Source organism: Myodes glareolus, chromosome 19 (assembly GCF_982192425.1).
Source record: "Myodes glareolus chromosome 19, mMyoGla1.1, whole genome shotgun sequence".
In the NCBI taxonomy this organism is placed as follows: Eukaryota; Metazoa; Chordata; class Mammalia; order Rodentia; family Cricetidae; genus Myodes; species Myodes glareolus.
The window spans coordinates 35,220,734-35,242,507 of NC_142044.1; the positions used below are offsets into that span (position 1 = coordinate 35,220,734).

Genomic DNA, 21,774 nt, shown 5'->3' on the forward strand with positions numbered 1-21,774 from the left:
CAGTAACTAGCCACTGTACCTATCCTAACCTTTCTGGAAACCAATTCTCTATGATGAATTAACTCTGTCTGAAGAAGGAAACTGAGGCTTATTGAGATAAGGGAACTTATCCATGGTCCTAAACAAGAGAAAGACTTAGAATTCTGTCAAGACAACTCCAAAGTCACCACACTCATCCTCTTCCTGAATGGTGTTTGGTTCTCCTGGTGTTAGAGACCCATAAATCGACTTCCAGGAACTCAGTGTTAGACGGACAGCTAGGCCAAGGTCCAGTGAAAGAAAAATAACCAGAGGATTTCACCAGCTGGACTGCACTGTGAGATCAAAACAGGTCAGTAGCAGCTCAACCATGGCATCAAGAGAAGTAGCCACACACCAAGAAGACCCATCTAAGCCACCATGTCTATTCCTCCCTGTTCCCTTGAAGAGGGATACTAACAGGAGCAGAGTCAGAAGATGCTCTTCCTGAAGGGGAGAGTTAGGGACCACATCAGTTCCACTTCCTTGCCTGTTCTGATCGTCTCATACCTTCACACGTTCTCATTTGATCTTCCCAATAAGTTGTGAGATGCTTGCTGGTGTCTATTGGAAACTGAAGTGGACAATACTGGGGACATCAATGTTATTCTTTTGGTTTGGTCCCTTTAAGGGCAAGCCACGCCCACTCCCAGCCACTTCTGACCCCCTCGTTGCCATCTTGACCCCTTCTTTCTGTCTCTCTCTCTCGGCGTGTGCACATGTGTTTTCCCCCCTCTCTCTCTTTTTCTATTTCTGCCTTTCTTTCTCTCCCTCTTCTTTAAGTAATAAATGTTTAACTTTATGTTTAGTCTTATGTTTATTTATTATGTCCTGTAAGCCTTTTATCCACTGCACCCGCCCACCTGACTATCCCAGCCGGGTGGCTCCCCGCGGGGAACCTGCACCACTCTGGCGGCAGCCTCTGCCTGGCTCGCAGGCCGCTCTGGGAACATGCCAGCATTATTTTTTAAAGAACAAAAGTCATGGGTTATGAGGGTTCTGATCCAGGACATTGCTCAGCCAGTGTCTATTGGCCTTGAGTATCCCCACCTCTACCACTAGAGAGGTCTCCTGGTGTCACCACATGGTGTCAGCACCATCTGGGAAAGAAAGACGGCTCGAGAAAAATGACTGGATGGTTACAAGGGTAAATATCTGGAAAGCCAGGTAAAGACTGCAAAGACTACTTCACCACAAAGGCCTACATGACCTCAGGAACCTGTGGCTATCAAAGAGATCCTCACAGGAATTTAGGGGCAGAACTAAGAAGTCACAATTAGAGGGAAGTAGTAACCAGGTCCCAGTAAAGCAAAAGAAAGAACAGGTTGGCAAAAGAAAAGTGCATCCGATCAGGAGAGCCATAGAATCTCACAATAAAAACCAGAAAGGCTCAGCCACGGATCTGCAGGAAAACAGTAAGACCACAAAACCCTGGGCCTACTGAATTCTTAGCAAGGGACGGGACCCTGTGTCCAGAAACTTCCTTTGGCACCCAACGCTAGCCCCTCAGCTACCAGGGTATGCAAGAGTACCACTGGGCATGCCCTGTCCTGTAGAAGGCAAGGAATACCATCGGAGTCCGCACAGGGACTTGGCTCCACACTGGGACAGATTTCAGAGCTATGGGCAGGGGAGGAACCAGAGAAAGGACAGAGACTGACCTGAGGCCAGGCAGCTAGCTCCACACATGCTCCTTCCCACCCAAGTGTGCTGAGGACCCTGGGCTCGGACAACCAGGGTTCCTGACAGTCTTCCTCTGCTCACTCTTCGGCAGCCCTCCCAGGTCCTCTTGTCCACTACTCCACATATATTTGCCCTATGCTTCCTCAGAACCTCTGGTCAGCTGAGGGACCTAAGTACTGGAGCCTGCCTCCCAAAACTCAAGGCCCCTTTCACCCTACTGGAGGGGGTGCTCCCCTGCCTAACTCACCAAATGTCACTTTCATTGGGTGTCAGCTTCCCTTTCTTATTCCGAATGCAGAAGGCTAGCACCTAGTCTTTGGAAGGCCAGAGAGGAAGGTCAGTGGGATGCATAGTACTCGTGAGTCTTAGGAATGCATTTGGTTTTGGAGGATGCCTGTTGTTCTAGACCCAACTCCAGAATAGAGGAAAGGTCTTTTCTCCCAAGGCAGGCACAGTGCCCTGATCCTCTCAAACTTCCAACTAAGAACAGCATAGGACAAGAGATGCCTAGCTACAGAAAACCAAGCAGCCCTGCTCCATAGGGGCTAAGTCCTAAGCCTGAAGGCACAGAAAATAAGGGCGTGGTAATTTCCTCAGCCAGCAGCGCCTGCTACAGAAGCACTGGCCAGGGTCAGCTAAGACAAAAAGGCCCTGCAAAAGCCTCCCATCCCAGAGACCCACACCTCTGAAACCCAGGCACACGGCCAGCCCCTCGGCTGCCTCACCTCCTGAACATGGCATGATAGTCTCTGACCCCAAGAATCACTTGCCCCTCCTACCTCCATCATGCCTGGTGCCCTCCACACACCCTGCTCCATCTGGGATTTCCCAGAGCTCCTTTCCTGCACCCCCCCCATCATCTTCTGAACTCTCACACACGCTCCTGGAACATCGCCAGCTTCCAGTGACGGTCTCTTCCATCAAGCAGTCAATGGGCAGACATTGGCTGTCTCTGAGTCAGAGGATCACAGGTAGCTTTTAGTTGTTTTGTATTGTTTTAAATTCACTCCAATAACATATGTCACAATTCTATATACAAACAAACATAGGCATAAAACCATGACCCCTCTCCCCCAGCCCCTCCAGTGCACTGCAGCAGCCCTGTGAAGCCAGCATGCAGATCCTCCTGCAAGGCTGTCCTCAGTGAAGACTACAGCACCCTGATGTGAGCTGAGGAACTAGATGGTTGTGTCCCAGGCATGTGTGTCACCATCTGAGTCCCCACACTTGACTGTGACAGCTGAATAAACACACAGACGGTAGATTTACTCTGTGGAAGCCAAGTAAATGGCAGGTGATCAGGTTTCTAACCAGAACTTTACCTGGCCAAGGAAAAGCTAGTCCAAGCTTCTTAGATAAGCTATGCCTCTCCTTCACACGACCTGTGCTGGCATAGTTTGGCAGGGCCTGGGCTGACAAAGTAACTGCCATCGTTACCTATGACCTCTGTCTTGTACACATGTACTGTCCCCCATAAAGGAACAGAGAGGGCAACTGAAGCAACAGCTATCAAGAGGATCAACTTGGACACAAAGCCCAAAGTGCTGAGCACATCAGTCAGTAGAGTGTCTGCCCGGCGTGAGTAGGCCCCGGGTTCAATTTCCAGTATCACACAAACCAGGTGTGGTGGAGAATCACCTGTAATCCTGGCACTTGCTCAAAAGACACACCCAGAGCAGAAGTTCAAGATCATCCTCAACGACAAAGCAATTTCAAGGCCAGCATGGGCTACATGATACCCTGCCTCAAATAGAAAGAAAGAAGAGAAAATATAGACAGACGAGAAGAAAAATCAAAGCAACACCAAGCAAGGGCAACGTCCTTTCCACTATACTGCAGCCTCTCCCCTGTCTGAGACATGAACCTAGCCAGTATTAGAACTGGAGCTCAGAGAACTACCAAGGAAAATCTCATGGGAGGTATACAATACCTCAAAAAAAGAAAATGAGAGCAAAATTCAATACTCAATCAAGCCTGTGAGCTCTGGGGTCGAAGCCCTGAACTTGAACCCCCACAATGGCACTATCAGCTCTTGGGGTGAGCATATTCACATATCCTCTGTCACTCCCAAGAGGACTTGTCAATAGATGGGGCCAGTGTTCAATTTTGTGAGATAAAACGGGGCTATGTTACATCTCAGCACAGCAACTGAGCAAGTGGGAATTGCTTGGGTGTGAGACCCAGAAGCTGCTCCAGCCTCTACACCCATCCCACTCAGCCGGTGAGCTGTCAGCACACAGCCACTGAGAGCCTTGGTTCTGGGGACACAGAGATGGGGAAGATGTAGTCTCTGCTCTAGGAAGGATAAAGGTCTGGTGGGAGGGCAAGTGGGCCAAGAGCAGAGGGGTTTCCAAAAACGGGCCACACAAGAAGCCAGGTTCCTCTCAGTACAAAGCTCTCTGAAGAAACTTTGTCACAGCTGCACACCAAATAGGTTCAATAACTGCCTGCTGAATTAATCGACTACCTAGAACTAAAATAAAACTCACTGGCCCCTCAGAGGCCCAGGTTTGCCTGAAAACATCAGCTCTGTCAGGGGGCAGAGGGACTACCTCCAAAGATTACAAATACAGCATCCTTCTTGCCTGTTAGGGAGGCCTTTTGTAGGTGGCTTTCATTTCTTACCAGAGTTTCCTCTGAGACCACAACTATGTTTAAACGAATTCTAAAGGTCCCCAAGGCTTCAATACCCTGGCTGAGCACTGTCTGAGGCCACAGCCTATGTAAACTGGTAAAGAGGAAGCAGAGGGGAGGGACAGGCAGTGAAGACCAGCTACTGCATCAGTTGCTGCCACGGGCAGCTCAGCCAGGTGGGTGCATCCATGAACAGGAGGACCATAGACCATGGCACCAAATCCACACAGTTCCTGACTGCATAGGTCCCCACCAACTTCCATACTTCAGGCAACAGAAGTGGGGAGAGCCGAGTGCAACCCACTCTTCCCCGTGTTCACCTGTTGAACCCTACACCAGACCTGTGACATTGTGCCCGCTTCAGTCTTACACAGCGGCTTGTTTTCTCATTTCAGTTTTCTGGAAGAGGCGCAACACACAAAGCACCCAACCAACCTGCCAGAAATGTAACATAAAAATGGCCCTGACCCTAACTTCTGCCCTTCATCTCCTTCCAATCTGCACCCCCTGAGAGAGTCAAGCACATCACTTCACACTGTGCTGTTGGCAAGGTGTGTCACCCTGTCCGGAGATCAGCTTCTATTGCAAACTCCTCCAGCACGACCCCCAGAATTTTCTATTAAAATGCCAAACTAGACAAAAGAGACACCGCCATCCTACCCTTGTGCAAGAAGGCACTGGGCCGAATGGCTTTTAGTCATTTGGGAGTTTTGACATCTTCCGAGCAAGCACAGCTGCAGGTCCATTCTCCGTGGTCAGTCACACGGAGCTAAAACAACACAGGGTGTGCAGCCAGAGCGCAGTGCACACACGCCTGACTCCCACGCTGAACCGTGAGCTCCTGAGGACAGGACCCATGCATTATTCATGTGCTGGCACAGCAGCTGCATACAAATGCAGTCAGTGTCTGACTGTTGAAGAACACAAAGCCAAGCAAGGTAAGTGTTGCTGACTGGTGGAAGCAGCCATGTGTGGTGGGAAAGCCTGCCAGTCCTTTCAAAGGAGGCTGGAAAGACCACCAGCAAGTGGTAACAAACACTGTGCCCAGGGACGAAGGCCAGAGTGGGGGGATCATAGAAGGTATCAGGGGCCAGCAAGGTCCTAAGCACATAGATGTGTATTCACAGATGGGATACACAGAGAGGTGAAGGCCTAGACCAGACTCACAGGTGGCCCTGGTGTCTAGTGGGAGCCAAGATGGGGGATGTTGCTGGGCAACAAGATGAAGGATGTTGTAGAGCAGTGGGGTAAAAGGAGAAAGAGCTGATAATGAGAGGACAGACAGGAACCTAGCAGAGGAGACACGAAAGCAGGAGTACAGTCCCTCTCTGGCCTGTGTCCTGGCCTCTGGTTTGGAGGACACGGCGCCCCTGCTCACAGTCCACTCTGCTGCCACACTCAGAGACCCCTGGGGGTCCTGACTTCTGTCACCCTGCTCCCTAAAGCACAATGTCTGGAATAGAGCTGGTACCAGAAAAAAAAGTTGTTTGTAAAAAAGAAAAAAAAGACAGGTCTGGCAAGCCACAAACGAATCCCACTGAACAACAACAAAAATCCCCCTGCTTACAAAAAGTAAAAGATAAGCCAGGTACAATGGTTAGCACTAAGACCCCAACATTTGGCAATCTGAGAGCAGGAAGACTGCCAAAAGTTTGAAGATAGCCTGGGCTACATTGTGAGTCACAGGCCCAGAATACAACTATCTCAAACGAACAAACAACAAATCCATCAATCAATCAATAAAAAACATTAAGCTAAAAAGAACGAATAATAAAAGGAGGAAGGTGTTGAGTAAAGCCTAAGGTAAGAGCACTTGCCTAGCATATACAAGGCCCTGGGTTCAATACCCAGCACCACAAGGAAAAAAAGACAGTAAAGAATGAGAAAGAAAAATGAACCAAGATAGATGTATCTCAGAGATAGAATGCAAGCTTAGCATAGTCAAGGCCCCGAGTTTGACCCTTAGCACTATAAAACAACACTTGCATGCTGTACTAAGAAACTGAGTCAGGGCAAACAATCACAACGCTCAGGAAGGTGACGAGAAAGATGACAGTTCACAAGGCTATGGAGACGGAGGTAGCAATGCAACAGCAGCCTGTGGGAAGCACTCCTGTTTCCTGAGCGTTAGATAGTGCCAGGGCTGTGCAGGGCCAGGGCTGTGCCTAGTGCCTCCTGGGCATCACCACAGCAGAAGAGTGGCGCAGAACCATCTCAAACATGAGCAAAGACTGTCGTCAAAGCAAAGGAACTTGGTCCCAGTGCAGTAGCCTCTAAATGGCAAGGCCACTTGTCAGGCAGACTGTAATGTTGACCCTGGGGGCTTCCTGCTAGTGCACACTAAGCCACAGTAGCCTGCTGTCAGCAACAGGTCTACCTGCAAGAAGTAAACACGCAGCCAAGGCCCTCCTTCTCACTTCCCATGACACGCTGCACTCTGACGACAATCTTCAACAAGACTGGTTTTTAAAACCTCACCCTGCAAGGCCATAATGTTAAAAACAATAATTACATAAAAATGGCATAACAACTTGAAACAGGCTGGGCCCAACAGACAGGAAATCAGCAGGGTGATAATGTCTGTGTGGTGGTACAGCCAACTCATTACTGGACCCCTGGGTCCATGAACTGCTCTGGCCCCAGGTTCCATGTAGACAGAACACGGGAGGGTGGGGGCTGCCCGCTCACTCCCTGGCTGCCACTGCTACAGCTAATTCCCACCGCTACTGTTTCAAGGCTCTATGTGGCTGGCTTTGTGCACCTACAAGTTGTTTTAAATTTCACTACTCTAGAAACTTAATTTCTAAGGACAAGGAAGAAAAGAGCTCAAGCCAGAAAACCTGTAGAGATACCCACCCTTCAAGTGTGGCACACACACGCCCTGGCTTATGTGAGGTCAGTTCATCAGCCCCTCGCTAAGGGTACTAGGTCTGGCAGGCCAGCGATGTAGAACTATCCGCTGACTTTGCACTCTCTAAGCCAGCAAGGCAGTGCTCACTGCCTGCCTGAGAGGTGCCAGGCAAGGCTCCGGCTACTCCTGAGATACAGGCACCTGCTCTGGAAGGTGAGGAGGCAGAGCAGCCAGAGGAGAACACTAAGCTGCCTCGCCAAACATGGGTCAAGCCGACAGTCAACAGTGACTAGGAGCAACAACAGCGGGGAAAGTGCACAGGCAGACAGTGGAGCAGGCTGGACTGTCACCCGCATGCTCTAACAGGATCACATGGGCAGACTGGAACATCACTAACCAACATGCCCCACAACTGGAGGCCAAAAACCAAGATACATGAAAAGCCGTACGTGCAGCCCTCCCAAGCATGTGGCTTACTTCTAAAGGTGTTTGAGTGCACTGTTGACTCATGTGTTAAGTTCTGAGGCTTAAAGGGTGGCATATCAAATAATAAGCAAATCCAGGTGTAGGGAACAGCTGAGTTCCTTCTGGTGCCAAATAACGAGAGCCTTTCTAAGACACAGCTAAGAGGCAATTCTGAGCAAAAACAAGGCTCTGCGACCACAGCAACACAGAAGCCGACTCCATGTTTTAGGAGTGGATCTTTCTGTTTATCTCATCCTTGAACTACTGGCTGCAGAATGGAATGACAAAACGGATTTTTCAGGATCCAACAGGGCGGTCTGCATTTGAGACTAACACGAGATGTAAATCAGTAACGCAGCTTGTGCCCCTCGCTGTTCCTCACCGGAATGTCTGTGATGATGGTCACTACCCCAGTGCTGGGGTTTCATGGAGAGCCACTGATGAAACTGGGGGTTTTGCACCGAGAATGGAATGGACGCCACTACAAACAAACCTTCACAATCTGAGATGCCTCTGATTGCAGGAACACGACACTATGCATGTGAAAAGAGCAAGGGACACTCAGCATGACACCCACCAAAGCCCCAACACAGAGAGCTCACTCTATATTAAAACTCTCTGGTGTGTGTATATGTGACGCTGTCAGCGTGACAAAAATGACAGGTGTGATTTCTGTATTTTTAAAAAGCAACTTGTTGTATATAATTTCTTTTGTGACGGTCAGTTTCAAAACTCATGTAGGTAGGCGTCTTTACACTTGTAAACTAAACAATGTCAAGTGTTCAGCAGGAGGGCACGACAGAGCAGTTCAAACTGAGTGCAGGGAGCAGGGAAGGAAGCGTCCAGTTCTGCCCTTCCCGGAGGTGCCGTCAGTTTGGAGTTGTGGTGTTTACACTGATGATAAACCAAATCAACATAGCTGAGCTTCCAAACCTGGAAAGGGTAAAACTAAGAACAAGCACATTTAGCTCAAATATAAATGAACTGGATAGGCAGTGGTGGCACAAGACTTTCATCCCAGCACTCAGGAGGCAGAGCCAGGCAGACCTCTGTGAGTCTGAGGCCAGCCTCATCTACAGAGCAAGTTCTAAGACTGGTTCCATAGCTACTGGGAAACCCTGTCTCAAAAAAAAAAAAAAAGAAAGAAAGAAAGTAAGCCAACTGATCATATAAATATAAATATTAACTTCTTTGACCATAAAAAAATATTACCTACAAGAAACTGGGTTACCTTCAAAACTATGATTAAAAACATCCAATGTAATACCAGAAGATGGTGTGTGGGTAATAAGGGTGTCTCTGACAAGATATTTTTCAAAATTCATATACTAAATTTCCTTAATGTTAAAAATAAGTGTTTGCAGAATCAGTCTGTTGGGCTTAAATTCCAACCAATCAAGATTCTGGTTGATTAACATGGAACATTCCTGAATTTAAACTAAATTCTGTCTTTTGTCTATCTTAATAACTATTTCTAAATTATAAAAATATCCTGGTTGGCACAATGATATCTGATATACTAACTGAATGTCTAATCTTTGCATCATAGAGTAAATATATTAAAATAATGCTGAGTATTAATAAGTGTGTTCACATATTTCACTTGTTTAGTGTGCTTAAGCAATTACATGGGGACTAAAAACTGGTCTCTACTTTTAAATAATTTGTTATAAAACTTGGCAGTAAGATGTAAATTGATGCTGTCTAAAAATAATTAAATTCAAAGAGTAAAGAAACTGTGCTAGGGAGGTTGCTCTCTGTGAGTAAAACTCTTGCTGCAAAGCATGTGGACCTGAGTTGCCCTCTGACCTGCACACTTGTGCCCACGTGAACACACACTCATACACATGTATACAATAAACACAAAAAAAAAACCTGAAAAGAAAAAGGATGGGAACCGTAGATAGGTTCAGTAGTTAAGAGAGCTTGCTGTTCTTGTAGAGGCCTGGAGTTTGATTCCCACATCAGCTTGCAGGGCATCCAACTCCAGGACGTCCGAAGCCCTCTTCTGACCTCCACAGGTACCAGCACGACACACATGCCCATCCACATATTTGCAGGTTTACACACACACACACACACACACACACACCTAAAAAAATAAATCTTAAAACAAATAAAAAGACAGTTAAGGCGTGTGTGCATGTATTTATGTGCTATGATATGTTCCCACTTGCTTTCTTAATTTTCCTCTGTGGCTTGAGGTGCTGGGGATTAACCCATGAGCCACAAGCCTGTGTCCACCATACTTGTACACATGTGTACTCTGAGCTTCCCTATAACACCTGTGGAAAAATGAATGCATTTCTTCCTGATTTTGCCTTTCACCGAGCTCTGTGGTACTTTAAGCCAAGGCAGCAGTTTACACCTTTCACAACATAGAAAGATTCTGGGACAAGTGAGTCAGGACCACAAGGGTACACCCTGGGGCGAGACAACCCTTGTCTTCAAACAGCGGGGATGTGCTACTACATCTGTATGGTAGAAATGTGTGAACAAGGACCCTCAAACCCATCAAAGCCCAAAAGTCAGTCTAGGCCCATGAAAGGTCTCTAGACCCTTACACCACTGATCCTCACCGCACACCTGAGAAGCAAAGGCCTTTTGCAAGGGGCTTGTGATAGCTCACAGGTCAGGAGAGCCCAGAGCATGGAAACACAGTACAAGAAGGCTAATGACTGAAGGCAATGGGTTCAGCTAGCAGAGAAGGGGACCCAGGCAAAGGTGGTGGGTGCAAAAGGACCTCCATTACCTTCTAGGCCTTAGAAACAGACAAAAGCAAAACAAGGGCCTGCAGGCCGGTTCCTGCAAGTGCCAGGCTTCAGGTATGCAAGTGTGAGCTGCAAAGACTAGCGATCCACAGACAGTGACTTAATACAAACAGGAGTACAAGTGAAGTAGGCTCCTCGGGCCTGCCTCCTGAGGGCTTCCAGGGTCCCGCCAGCAGGCCTCACAGTGCACAGGACAGCCCACCCCACATGCTCACACTGTCACTGCAGCTCTTCGTACTGAAGCCCAGTCCACCACCCGTCCCTGGAGACCTCCATGGTGGCCATGAACGCAAAAAATGCCTCTCACCTGCGACTGGGAGACTGGGGACAGGAATGGCTATGGCTGAAGGAGAAAACAAAGCTGACTCGGGACAAAGGAACAGCATGGGCAGCAGACACTGAGAGAAACAGTTAATAAACGGGACCTCCTGAAACTGAAGCTTCTGTAAAGCAAGGCACACAGTCAACAAGACAAAAGGACAGCCTACAGAATGGGAAAAGATCTTCACTAACCCCATATCAGACAGAAGTCTGATCTCCAAAATATACAAAGAACTCAAGAAATTGGTCACCAAAAGATCTCATAATCCAATAAAAAAAATGGAGTACAGACCTAAAAACAGAGAACTCTCAACAGAGGAATCTAAAATGGCTGAAAGAAACTAAAGGAAATGTTCAACATCCTTAGTCATCAGAGAAATGCAAATCAAAACAACTCTGAGATTCCATCTTACACCTGAAAGAATGGCCAAAACCAAAAACACTGATGACAGCTTATGCTGGAGAGGTTGTGGGGAAAAGGGAACAATTCTGCATTGCTGGTGGGAATGCAAGCTGGTACAGCCTCTTTGGATGTCAGTGTGGTGATTTCTCAGAAAATTAACAACCTTCCTCAAGATCCAGTAATTCCACTTTTGGGTAAATATCCAAAGGATGCTCAATCATGCCACAAGGACATGTACTCAACTATGTTCATAGCAGCTTTGTTTGTCATAGCCAGAACCTGGAAACAACCTAAAAACACCTCGATCGAAGAATGGATACGAAAAATGTGGTACATTTACACAATGGAGTACTACACAGCAGAAAAAATAATGACATCTTGAATTTTGCAGGAAAATGGATGGAGCTAGAAAACATTATTTTGAGAGAGGTAACCCAGACACAGAAAGACATTTATCACATGGACTCACTCATAGGTGGTTTTTAAACATAAAGCAAAGAAAGCCAGCCTACAAACCACAATCCCAGAGAATTTAGACAACAATGAGGACCCTAAGAGAGACTTACATAGATCTAATCTACATGGGAAGTAGAAAGTAGAAAAAGACAAGCTCTCCTGAGTAAATTGGGAGCATGGGGACCTTGGGGGAGAATTGAAAGAGGGGGGAAGAGGCAGAGAGAGGAGCAGAGAAAAATGTAGAGCTCAATAAATATCAATTAAAAAATGTATAAAGAAGAAAAAAAGAAAGTAGCATGGGCACCCAGAGAAGGTAAAAATTCACAGTTGGACGTTAAAGAAGCAGGACGCACTGGACTTCCCCTAAAGACAGTACATGTGTAGAAAAAGAGGCTCCTTAGTAGGCACGGCTGAATCTCAGCCCCCAGCACGGAACCCGTGCTCCCAGCTGAGGCCAGTTCCTCACCTCCTCCTGTCAAGCGGGTCTTCTGTGGATGCTAACATATTTTCTCCACTGCAGAAGGCAAGCCGCAGGGATTATTCCCTCTGTACATTTGGAAAGCAGATGGCCTGTTTTCGCTAATTTAATTCTACATGTAAATGTACCTCTGCTTGGGACAGTAATAAAAAAATGAATGATGGCTTTAATCTTTCAGTTGTAACTGTGTTGCTTCAGAGGCAGCTACACAATGTCTGGCATTACAGGTCCACGTCTTCCTCCCTTGTGGTCAGGAACGAGGCCAGCAGAGCTGAGCATAGGGCCTTGAAAAGGACCCACATATATACGGAATCCCAAAATGAAGCCCACTGTATTCTGGCTTTAAAATTAAAAGTCAGGGGCTGGGAAGGTGACACCGCAGCTCAGAGCACTGACTGCTCTTGCAGAGCGCCTAGGTTCCGTTTCCAGCACCCACACGCCGGCTCACGACTTCTGTGACTCCATTTCAGGAGATGCCACATCCTCTTCTGGACTCCGTGGACACAGGCAAACACGTGGCACACAGATATACATTCAAGAAAAAGACGCAAAATACCCGTAAGATAAAAATGATAAAGGATCTGGCTCTTACTCCTCATCTTCATTTCCCCTGAATCTATGTCCTCTGCTGCTTTCAGGACCCCTGCCTGTAAAGCACAAGCAGTGAGGTTCCCTGCTTGGAAAACAGAAGAGAACAGATTAGACATGAACAAGGCATGATGGGTAAGCAAATGTGAAAAGCATGGTCGCCTCTGAGAAGGGGTCACTGGGAAGCTTCCTCAGAGGATGGAAATGTCCTGCACTAGAGTACAGATGGAACTCTGGTACCATTGGTAAGGGTTTGAACATCGCTGAGTGTTATTCAGAAGGGAAACACATGGCATTCACACAGCTAACAAAAACTAGACTTGCATTGATGAGATCGGTGCCAAAGCACTGTCATCTACAATCTTAACCAGCGTTAAAGAGATGCGTAGACAGACAGGAGGCTTGAAGAGATGCGGAGTGAAGCAAGAGAGAAAAGTGTAGTACGGATGACTGGGATGCAGGTGCTGGCTATGAAATCCGTCATTCATTCCACACTTTGGAATAGTTTTATAACAAAAGCAGAGAAGGAGGAGTAGCTGGTAGAGTACTCTGCTCAGAAGAATTCAAAAGCATAGGAGTGTGGAAGTCTAGCGAGGCCTAGCAACGTCAGAGAAAAGCCACCCCTGAATAAAGGCAGTGCTGAGAGGACTCAGAAGCCACCAAAGGCCTCCAGAAAAGGCCTGAAAGAGCAGAGACTGGCCCAGAGCACGGTAGGGCACACAGCCCAAGGGACCACATGAAGCACAGGGATTTCAAAGTGGTCCCCACATTTATTGTGCCCACTCAACAGGCAACAAAATACTGTCACTACCTTATTATTTAAATATTAAAATGAGTGGAGGCACACATCTTAAATCCCAGCACTCAGGAGACAGAGACAGGCGGATCTCTGTGAGTTCAAGGACAGCCTGGTCTACAAGAGGTAGTTCCAAGACAGAATCCAAAGCTACAGAGAAACCCTGTTCCCCCCGCCCCCAGAAAAAGAAGATAGATAGATAGATAGATAGATAGATAGATAGATAGATAGATAGATAGATAGATAGGCATTCTACTGCATCCCTCCAGTCCTGCACACCTACTATGTGACAGCTGGAGACAGTCAGCAGAGGGTACTCTCAGAGGATACTCAACAGGTGAAGACCTAACACCCCAGTATTGGGAAGGTTTTCAGAGAAGTGATTTGGCTGGAGTCCAGAAGTAATCTGACTGCGTAGAGAAGGTAGAGAGAGAAAAGAGACGGCAGGTGGATGAGTCTAGGAGGGGAAATAATGGATCCAACAGTTTCAAGGGTTCAGTGTAATGTCCATGACATGGAATTGTGGGTTTGGGGTGGGGTTGCTTGTTTGTTGTTTATTTCTTGTTTGTTTTTTTGAAAGACAGGGTCTTGCTATATAGCTCTGGCTGTCTTGGAACTTTCTGTGTAGATGAGGTTTGCCTCAGACTCAGAAACCCACCTGCCTCTACCTCCCAAGTGCTGGGATTAAAGGCGTGTGCCACTGTGCCTGGCCTGGAATTGTGTTCTTAATGACAGTCAACATTTTTTTTTAAGGGAGAGACATATGAGGGCTGTGTTTCAGAAAGAACAAAGGACCAGAGTGAACAAGAGCCACATGATTATCACTTGGATTTATTTTAGGAAAGGAAAAGAATATTTTCCAGTTTCTAAATTCACCAAGGTAGACTACAGAAGATATGAAAAGTTTCATCATAGAAGACCCTGTTCCTGAAGACATCACACACCTGGGTCATAGACCATAGAGAACCTTAGCTGGTGCTGAACTAGAAGCTTCAAACCTGCTGGCTACACTAGCTTCCATGCTGGGAAAAGTGATCACTAATCTTCCCCAATTATAGACCTTCTAAGCTACAGTAACAGGGGGCCTAGTAAGACACGCTCACTTGGTGCAACAGTGGCATGAATGTCATAGAAACAATCACTCTATGATTGGATTTAAGACTCCATTCCACAAGATGAAACCCATACCTGGTACCACTGTGAGGGCCAAGAACCGGTGGCTAGACTGGGCATAGGCCCTAGGGGAGAACCTAATACTATTGCTCTGTTAAATGGACATAGCATTAAACTGACTCCTAATGACTTATTATTACACTTACAGATTAGTGCATCTCTCAGTCCTCATCAGAGAAGCTGTTTCTAATAACAGATGGTGATCAACACAGAGACCCACAACTGGACAAGGTACCTAGAATAAGAGATTTTTGAAATACAGAACCCTAAATGGGACATCTATCTCACATCCCCTTCTCCAAAAGCTCAGAGACCATCAGGGAAGAGAAGGTGAATAGATTCTAAGAACCAGAGGAGGTGGATGAGTACAAGAAAACTGTTTTCTGGACATAGCAGGGTAGCAGCACATATGAACTCACAGTGATCGTAACAGCACGCACAGGACCTATGGAAGGTCAAGTCAAACAAAATCCCAGCATGGAGTGGGGAGGTGGGCATGAAGTCCCACCCATAGCTGGTGAGGTATTGCAACTGATAGATGCTGGAAAAAGAGAACCGATTTTCTGTAAGAGACGCAGAGGTTAAAAGCACTAACTGTTCTTTCAGAGGTCCTGAGTTCAATTTCCAGCAACCATATAGTGACTCACTGCCATCTATAATAAGAGTTGGTGCCCTCTTCTCTTCTTTTTTTAAAAAGAGAGAGAGAGTATTTGTTGTGCTTCATAGGCTGACCATGCTACAGAGGATGGCCACACATCTAAGAGAATATGAAAGCATACATTGGACTTAATGAGTTTTAAAAAGAGAGACATAAAATTGGATGGGTATGAAGGTGGGGGTGGATCTAGGAAGAGTGGGGGGTGAATATAAAAGAGATACATTGCACAAAACAAAGAGTTAATAAAATGCTATTTTTGAAAGTTCTGTCATCTAGACTACAGTTTTCTGTCACTGATCCACATTAACGAATTCCTTTAAGCATCAACTGAAGCCCATAACCAGCTTACTTAAATGACAAGCACCAGGTGAAGCACTTGACAGGAGGGACACTGTGAAGAGACAGCACAAGGCCTCCTGGTGACTCAGTTGCATGTTGGGTAGCCAGCAGCAGCTCGTGACTGATGTAGGATTTCCCCTGTATGCTATGTATATGTTTCATTACCATTGGTTATTAAAGAAGCTGCTTTGGCCAATGGCTTAGTAGAATAAAGCCAGGCAGGAAATTCAAACAGAGATATAAAGAGAAAGTAGGCAGAGTCAAGAAGATGCCACGTAGCTGCTGAGAGAGACAGCCATCCTGGAACCTTACCAGTAAACCATGAGCCTCGTGGTAAAATATAAAATAATAGGAATGGGTTAATTTAAGATGTAAGAGTTCGTTAATAAGAAGCCTGAGCTAATAGGCCAAACAGTATTGTAATTAATACAATTTTTGTGTGATTATTATTTGGCCAGGGAATGAACGAGCAGTCGCTGCCTACACTCTACAGCGTGCCCTCTGCTACTGAGCACACAGATGGTCCCCATGCCACCTACCCTTGGTGGTGAGAAGCTTCGAGGTGACTTCCAGCTGCTCCAGAGGCTCGAGTCCAATGTTCTCCAATGTAATGACCAGCTGCTGCGTTTCTCCATTGTAAAGCTGGACAGACACGTTGGTCGATATTTCATCGCCAGAAGAAGGCTGAAGTGAGTGTGCAGACCTAAAACCACGGCAACAATAGGGAGAAAAGGAAGAGATAAAGAAGGAAAACCATTAACCACACACGGAGACCATTTGCACAGGAACACACTTGAGAAGCAGGCTAGATGCCCTGGCTGTGCACACAGGGCTTGGTGCTCAGTTGTCACAAGAACACACCAGGAGGGTTATGAAGTGACAGAAGGAGCTGGCATGTCAACTCCAGGTGATCTGACACTGCCTCCACTCTGAGCTCACGTGGGGTGAGGCCAAGATCAAGGGCATCTTTTACTGTCGGCCATTCGATATCACACAGGTGGAAGGCACGCAGCAGGGTCAACAACTTTGAGAGAATTCCATGACTCGGTCTCTCCTATTTACAACATACTACAGTCAAGCCCCACCTGAATCATCCCTTGTTAATGCCGTAAATCTCCTTAGGGAAAAAAAAATACAGATGCATATATTTAAAAAACATTAACACGTTAACTGTGAGTCATTCTCATGGAAATCTCTCCCCTAGCCCCTACCTTCTCTCTAAAAAATAAAACCCCAGTCTATGAAAAGACTCCCTCCTCTGTCCTATGAGCAGGCTGTCCAGGTCCTTCCCACTGGCAGCTCAGAGACACCAGACTGTATCCACGTGCTTTATTAAGGCACCACAGAACGCTGAAATAAAAGAGGCAAGGCGGCTGCCGTCACATGACGCTACAATAAAATTAAAGAAAACTCAGGTTTCTCTTGACATGTTGGAGGGACACCTGGATATCAAGTCCCTCCCTCCTGTGTGACTGCAGAAGCGAGCTTCGAGATGGCCAAACTGGTGGGCAGGTAACACAGGGTCTTTCCTCCCTCGTAATAGCTCTTTGATTGGTTTCCCCTAGGAACCCCCTTCCTTTCCTGGACTGGACACTGAGGACCTCCAGGTGGGACAGGTACCTGTCCATTTTACCGCTTCACTCTGTGGCAGTCAAGGGACAAGTCGAGGCCGGTGTCACTCCTGATGGGGGTTCCTCTGGGTTCCTGGAAACTACTAAGAACAGTGGGGACGAAGGCAAGGCCTCTGAGCTACCAGCCGAAAGCACCCACAGGGAAAAAGACAGAACCCCTTCCAGAGGCTGCCTGTGCTCAGCTGAGGTGAGGTGTCCATCCCGCACTGCCTCCAAGTCAACACGATCTACCTGCCGCACTGAACCAAGAGTAACTGGCTATCCACTGCTGTTCCCCTGCTTTTTACTTATGAGAAGCTTAGGAAACTTACAGAGTTACACCCTCTCCAGTGAGACCCCGATTTAAACACCTCCATCATCTTAAAGAAAAGCCTTGGTGTAATCCATAGGACCAGACTCCACGTCCACCCCCGCTGCCACCGGCAGCTTCTCTCCACAGGCCGACGTGCCTCTTCTAAACACTTCATAGGAGAGGAGTCACACACTATGGCTATGGCTTCTCTCCCTCAGCACAGGGTTTCTGAGGTCCATCTATGGCAAAGTGGGGATCAGGAACTGACTCATTTTTACTGCTGAGAGAGCAGTGCTCCAGTGTCCAAGTGGCCTCCTTCTGTTCTTCCACCAGCTGACGGACAGGTAGGTCCTTGCCACTATTGAACTATCAGCTACAGGTTTCGGCAACAATGTATAATCTCTCTCATCTTGGGTAGATACCTAGAGAGAAATAGCTGGCTCATTAAACTGATGTTTGATCTTTTAAAAGACTGCCCAACTGCCCTCCCAATGGGCACGCGACTTTACATTCCCATCAGCAATGCAAACGGCTCTAGCTCCTGCAAGTCCTTCCCGGCCTGGCTGCTGTCTCCAGATCACAGCCACCACAGTGGGTGTGAGCCGCTACCACGGGAGGAGGGGGCAGCCCCAAAGAGACTAATGGGTCCCAATACCCATCCAAATTGCTTATTTGCTGCTTGTGTATCTTTTGTGCTGAAAGAATTATTCCGATCATTGGCCAATTTTTGAATTAGGTTGTTTGTCTTCTTCACACTAAGTTTTAAAAGTTCTTTATATGGATACAACTCTATCAGATATGTGCTGGGCAAATACTTTCTCCCAACCTGTTAAGTTGCCTTTTAATTTTCCTAATGGCATCTTTGGGAGGACAACTGTTTTTTCACTGTGATAAGGTTCCAGTTACTGAGGGATTTATCTGATAGATCCTAACTCAAGGTCAAGAACCTCTCTTCTGAAAGTATGGGACTTCCAGCTTACAGTCAGACCTACGGTCCCTTCTGAGCTAGCTTCTTCTATTCTATTCCCCCATCACACGCCCCTCTCTTCCGCATTCCCTCCACGGGGCCCACCTGCCCCGTGGTCCACAGCTGTTGCTTTGCCCTGCCCATCTTATAGCTTCAGGCGTGGGATAGGGTGGAAGAGAGCCTGCCATTTTCTCCCATTTGACAAGCACAGGGCAGGACAGCCACATTCACTGTCATAGCCTTGCCACCCAGAACGCTGCTAGACAAGCAAGATGGGTCTGCCAAACAGCTGGGAGAATCCTAAGATACATTTTCCAACAGTGGCCCTGGAGAGCCACCATTAATCACGGGGGCCAACAGACAAGTGGTTATGCAACTCTGAGACCTGTGAGACCGACATCTTCAAATCACCTAAAATTATGTTTCTGGAGTCTGTGCTCTGGCCCAGCCCGGAAGGTGTCTCTCCCAGTCCTTGTCAAAGAAGTTTCATTTTGCAGCACATGGAAACGTTGCAGGAAGTCGCAACAGGTAAAATACAGAGAACAACTGGTCATGGGTGCCCAACCCCAACTGGTACATCTACAATACGACCCCCACACACCCCAACTGATACATCTACAACACGACCCCCACACATCCCAACTGATACGTCTACAACACGACCCCCACACACCCCAACTGATACGTCTACAACACGACCCCCACACACCCCAACTGATACCCACACACCCCAACTGATACGTCTACAACACGACCCCCACATCAAGGGCTCAAGAAATATCTTGGAAGAAGAGATAGAGAAAGGGCAAGAGCTACAGGACCAAAAAGTCTGCTGCGAGATTGTATCTTCCAGCTATAACAAGGAAGTTGACACTCTTGAAACATGAACAATGACACTAGTAGACATACCAAAGTGGGCTAGGGGAAATCTCGCAGGACCCCACCTCTAGATAAAGAGCTAGAAGCAATTAAAGACTGCTGGGAGAGGGAGAATTAGTCTTGCCCAGGTTGGGCCCCAATTGATTACTCAATACTATGTGACTAACACTAAAGACAGATACTTAGAAACAAGAAACAACTTTAAATGGACTCAGTATGTACAAAACCACTAAAAAAAAAAAACATGAATTTGGGGTGGGAGAATGAGACACAGGAGGGACTGAAGGAAGGAGAAGGAAGGGGAAAAGTTTTAACTTAAAATTTTAAATTATATTGCTTAAAGAATTTGTAATGCAGAAAGAAAACTTTTGTTATGTATGTAGTAACAAAACAGAAAATACCAGTATATATAATATCATGTGTTCTAACTATCTATGGATGGGAGGGGTACTTTGTACTATAAGCAGGAGCCACTTCATCCAACCCAAGAATGTATTTTTTTAAAAAAGAGGCTGCTGTAAGGCAAGACTACAAAACCCTGAACAGCTGCTCTGGCCTCCTAGGCTTACTCCTCTTATGTGTCCCTAGAATACAAAAAACAAACAAACAAAAACAAAACCATAAAACCATTTTACAATCATAAGAATCTCCGCCCCACCACTGTGGGTGTGGGTGTGAGTGTGCACATGTGTTGACATATGGAGGCCATAGGTCAACATCAGATGTTGTATTCCATCTCAGGACACCTTATTGATCTGTTTTTGTTTGGTTTTGGTTTTTGTAAAGGACAGGGCTCTTGGTGAATATGGAGCTTGCCATTTCTGTTAGGCTGGCTCGCCAGTGAACACCCAGGATCCTTCTAGCTCTGTGTGTCACCTGGCCACATGTTACAGGCATGTACCACCTGACCTGGCTTCTAACAATGGTGCTGAGAACCCACACTCAGCTTTTTCCAGTAAGCGCTTTAGCAACTGAACCTTCTCTCCAAGCACCAAGAGTTGTTCTTAAACAGTCGTCAAGCCTTAACTGTTTAGAGTGTGTGTGTGTGTGTGTGTGTGTGTGTGAGAAAGAGAGAGAGAGAGAGAGAGAGAGAGAGAGAGAGATTCCAATTCTAACAGCTAATTGTACCTCTGATGAGAAAGGGTTCAATTGAACTGTGCTCTTACATATTTTCAGAGAACATATTAACTCTTTGGTCCCTTAAGGTCTTTCCACCCTGTTTTCTGCCTTATGCAAGTAAGGTGAACCCCAACCCTTTGTGCCATTTTTAAGAAATGTATAACCAAAAAATATTCTAAGATCTGCTCCTTCTAGACACAGATCCCTTCACCCTCAGTCCCTCTACCTGGGCAGCGATGTGCTGATCTGCAGTCTTGGCAAGGCAGGAATGACTTCCACGGTGGAGCCACTGGTTTTCACTCCCGGAAGGTTGTCCAGCAGACAGTCACTGAAGACCCCAAAGACTGTGGTGTGATAACCTGCAACACAGGCAGTGGTTTCACACCTCCTGGCAAGGCTTGGCCACGTATGCTCCAGAGTCACAAAGAGCACCAGCACCCCACATACACATCACACACACACGCCCTGCTTCCCCCCTCCTCACACCGCTCCCTATACCCCAAAGATCCTGACAGTTCTTGGACAGCATGAAGTTGACAACATCATATGTGCCCTATTTCCCACAGTGGGCCAGGTCAAGACAAAGGGTCCTTGTATAGAGCCCTTCCTAAACTCCCCCAATCTTCCCGGCTTAGCAGTCACCAGCTCAGTTCTTTGCTAATATACCTTTCAGATTTAGCATCTCTAACATGATCGTAATAGTTAATATTCCTTTCCAAGGCATAATGTGACTTAATGAGCAGTTGAAAAATAGAACCCTTCTGTGGAGAAATGAAGGTTAAAAAGCCAATTATTATCATTACAGCTGCTTCGTGACGTGACAACTCAACCACGTGTGTGCAAGGACCACAATTTAAGATCAGCACGGGGCCTTGCTAGTCTTGCGCCCTACATAAGCACTTGAAACTTTAAGCAAAGCTTTAAAATGGCTTCTGAAGTTTCAAAAGATGATTCTGTAAATAGTATTTGTCATGTGACAAATTTAAACGATGGTCAGCAACTAGTAGCCTAGACTGGCAACTTTTCTGTGCTACATTGCAGAGGACAATGACATCATTCCCTGGGGAGGAACCATTCTCCTTCCCAGTCGGCACCACTGACATTGTGGCCTGAGCAACTCTAGGCATCTCTTTCTAGCCACGGCAGCCACACCCCTCAACACAGCAACCCCACACAACCTTCCTGAACAGTCCCCATATGCCCTCCCTGATATAACAGTCCCTTCTCCTTCCCACCCTGAGCTTCTCAAAGT

The 21,774-nt window shown here is 46.8% G+C and overlaps 1 protein-coding gene across 3 annotated transcripts in view; it reads right to left on the reverse strand.

Annotated features, from left to right (window-relative positions):
* Trappc9 (trafficking protein particle complex subunit 9) overlaps positions 1-21,774 on the reverse strand; it is a 461,504-nt gene that overhangs the window by 334,294 nt on the left and 105,436 nt on the right. For all 3 annotated transcript variants that reach the window (XM_048457138.3, XM_048457137.3, XM_048457139.3), the window contains 2 exons: positions 20,749-20,881; positions 16,174-16,337 (listed from right to left, as the gene is read on the reverse strand). In XM_048457138.3, coding sequence (XP_048313095.3) covers positions 16,174-16,337; positions 20,749-20,881 — 297 coding nt within the window. The remainder of the gene's footprint in view (positions 1-16,173; positions 16,338-20,748; positions 20,882-21,774) is intronic.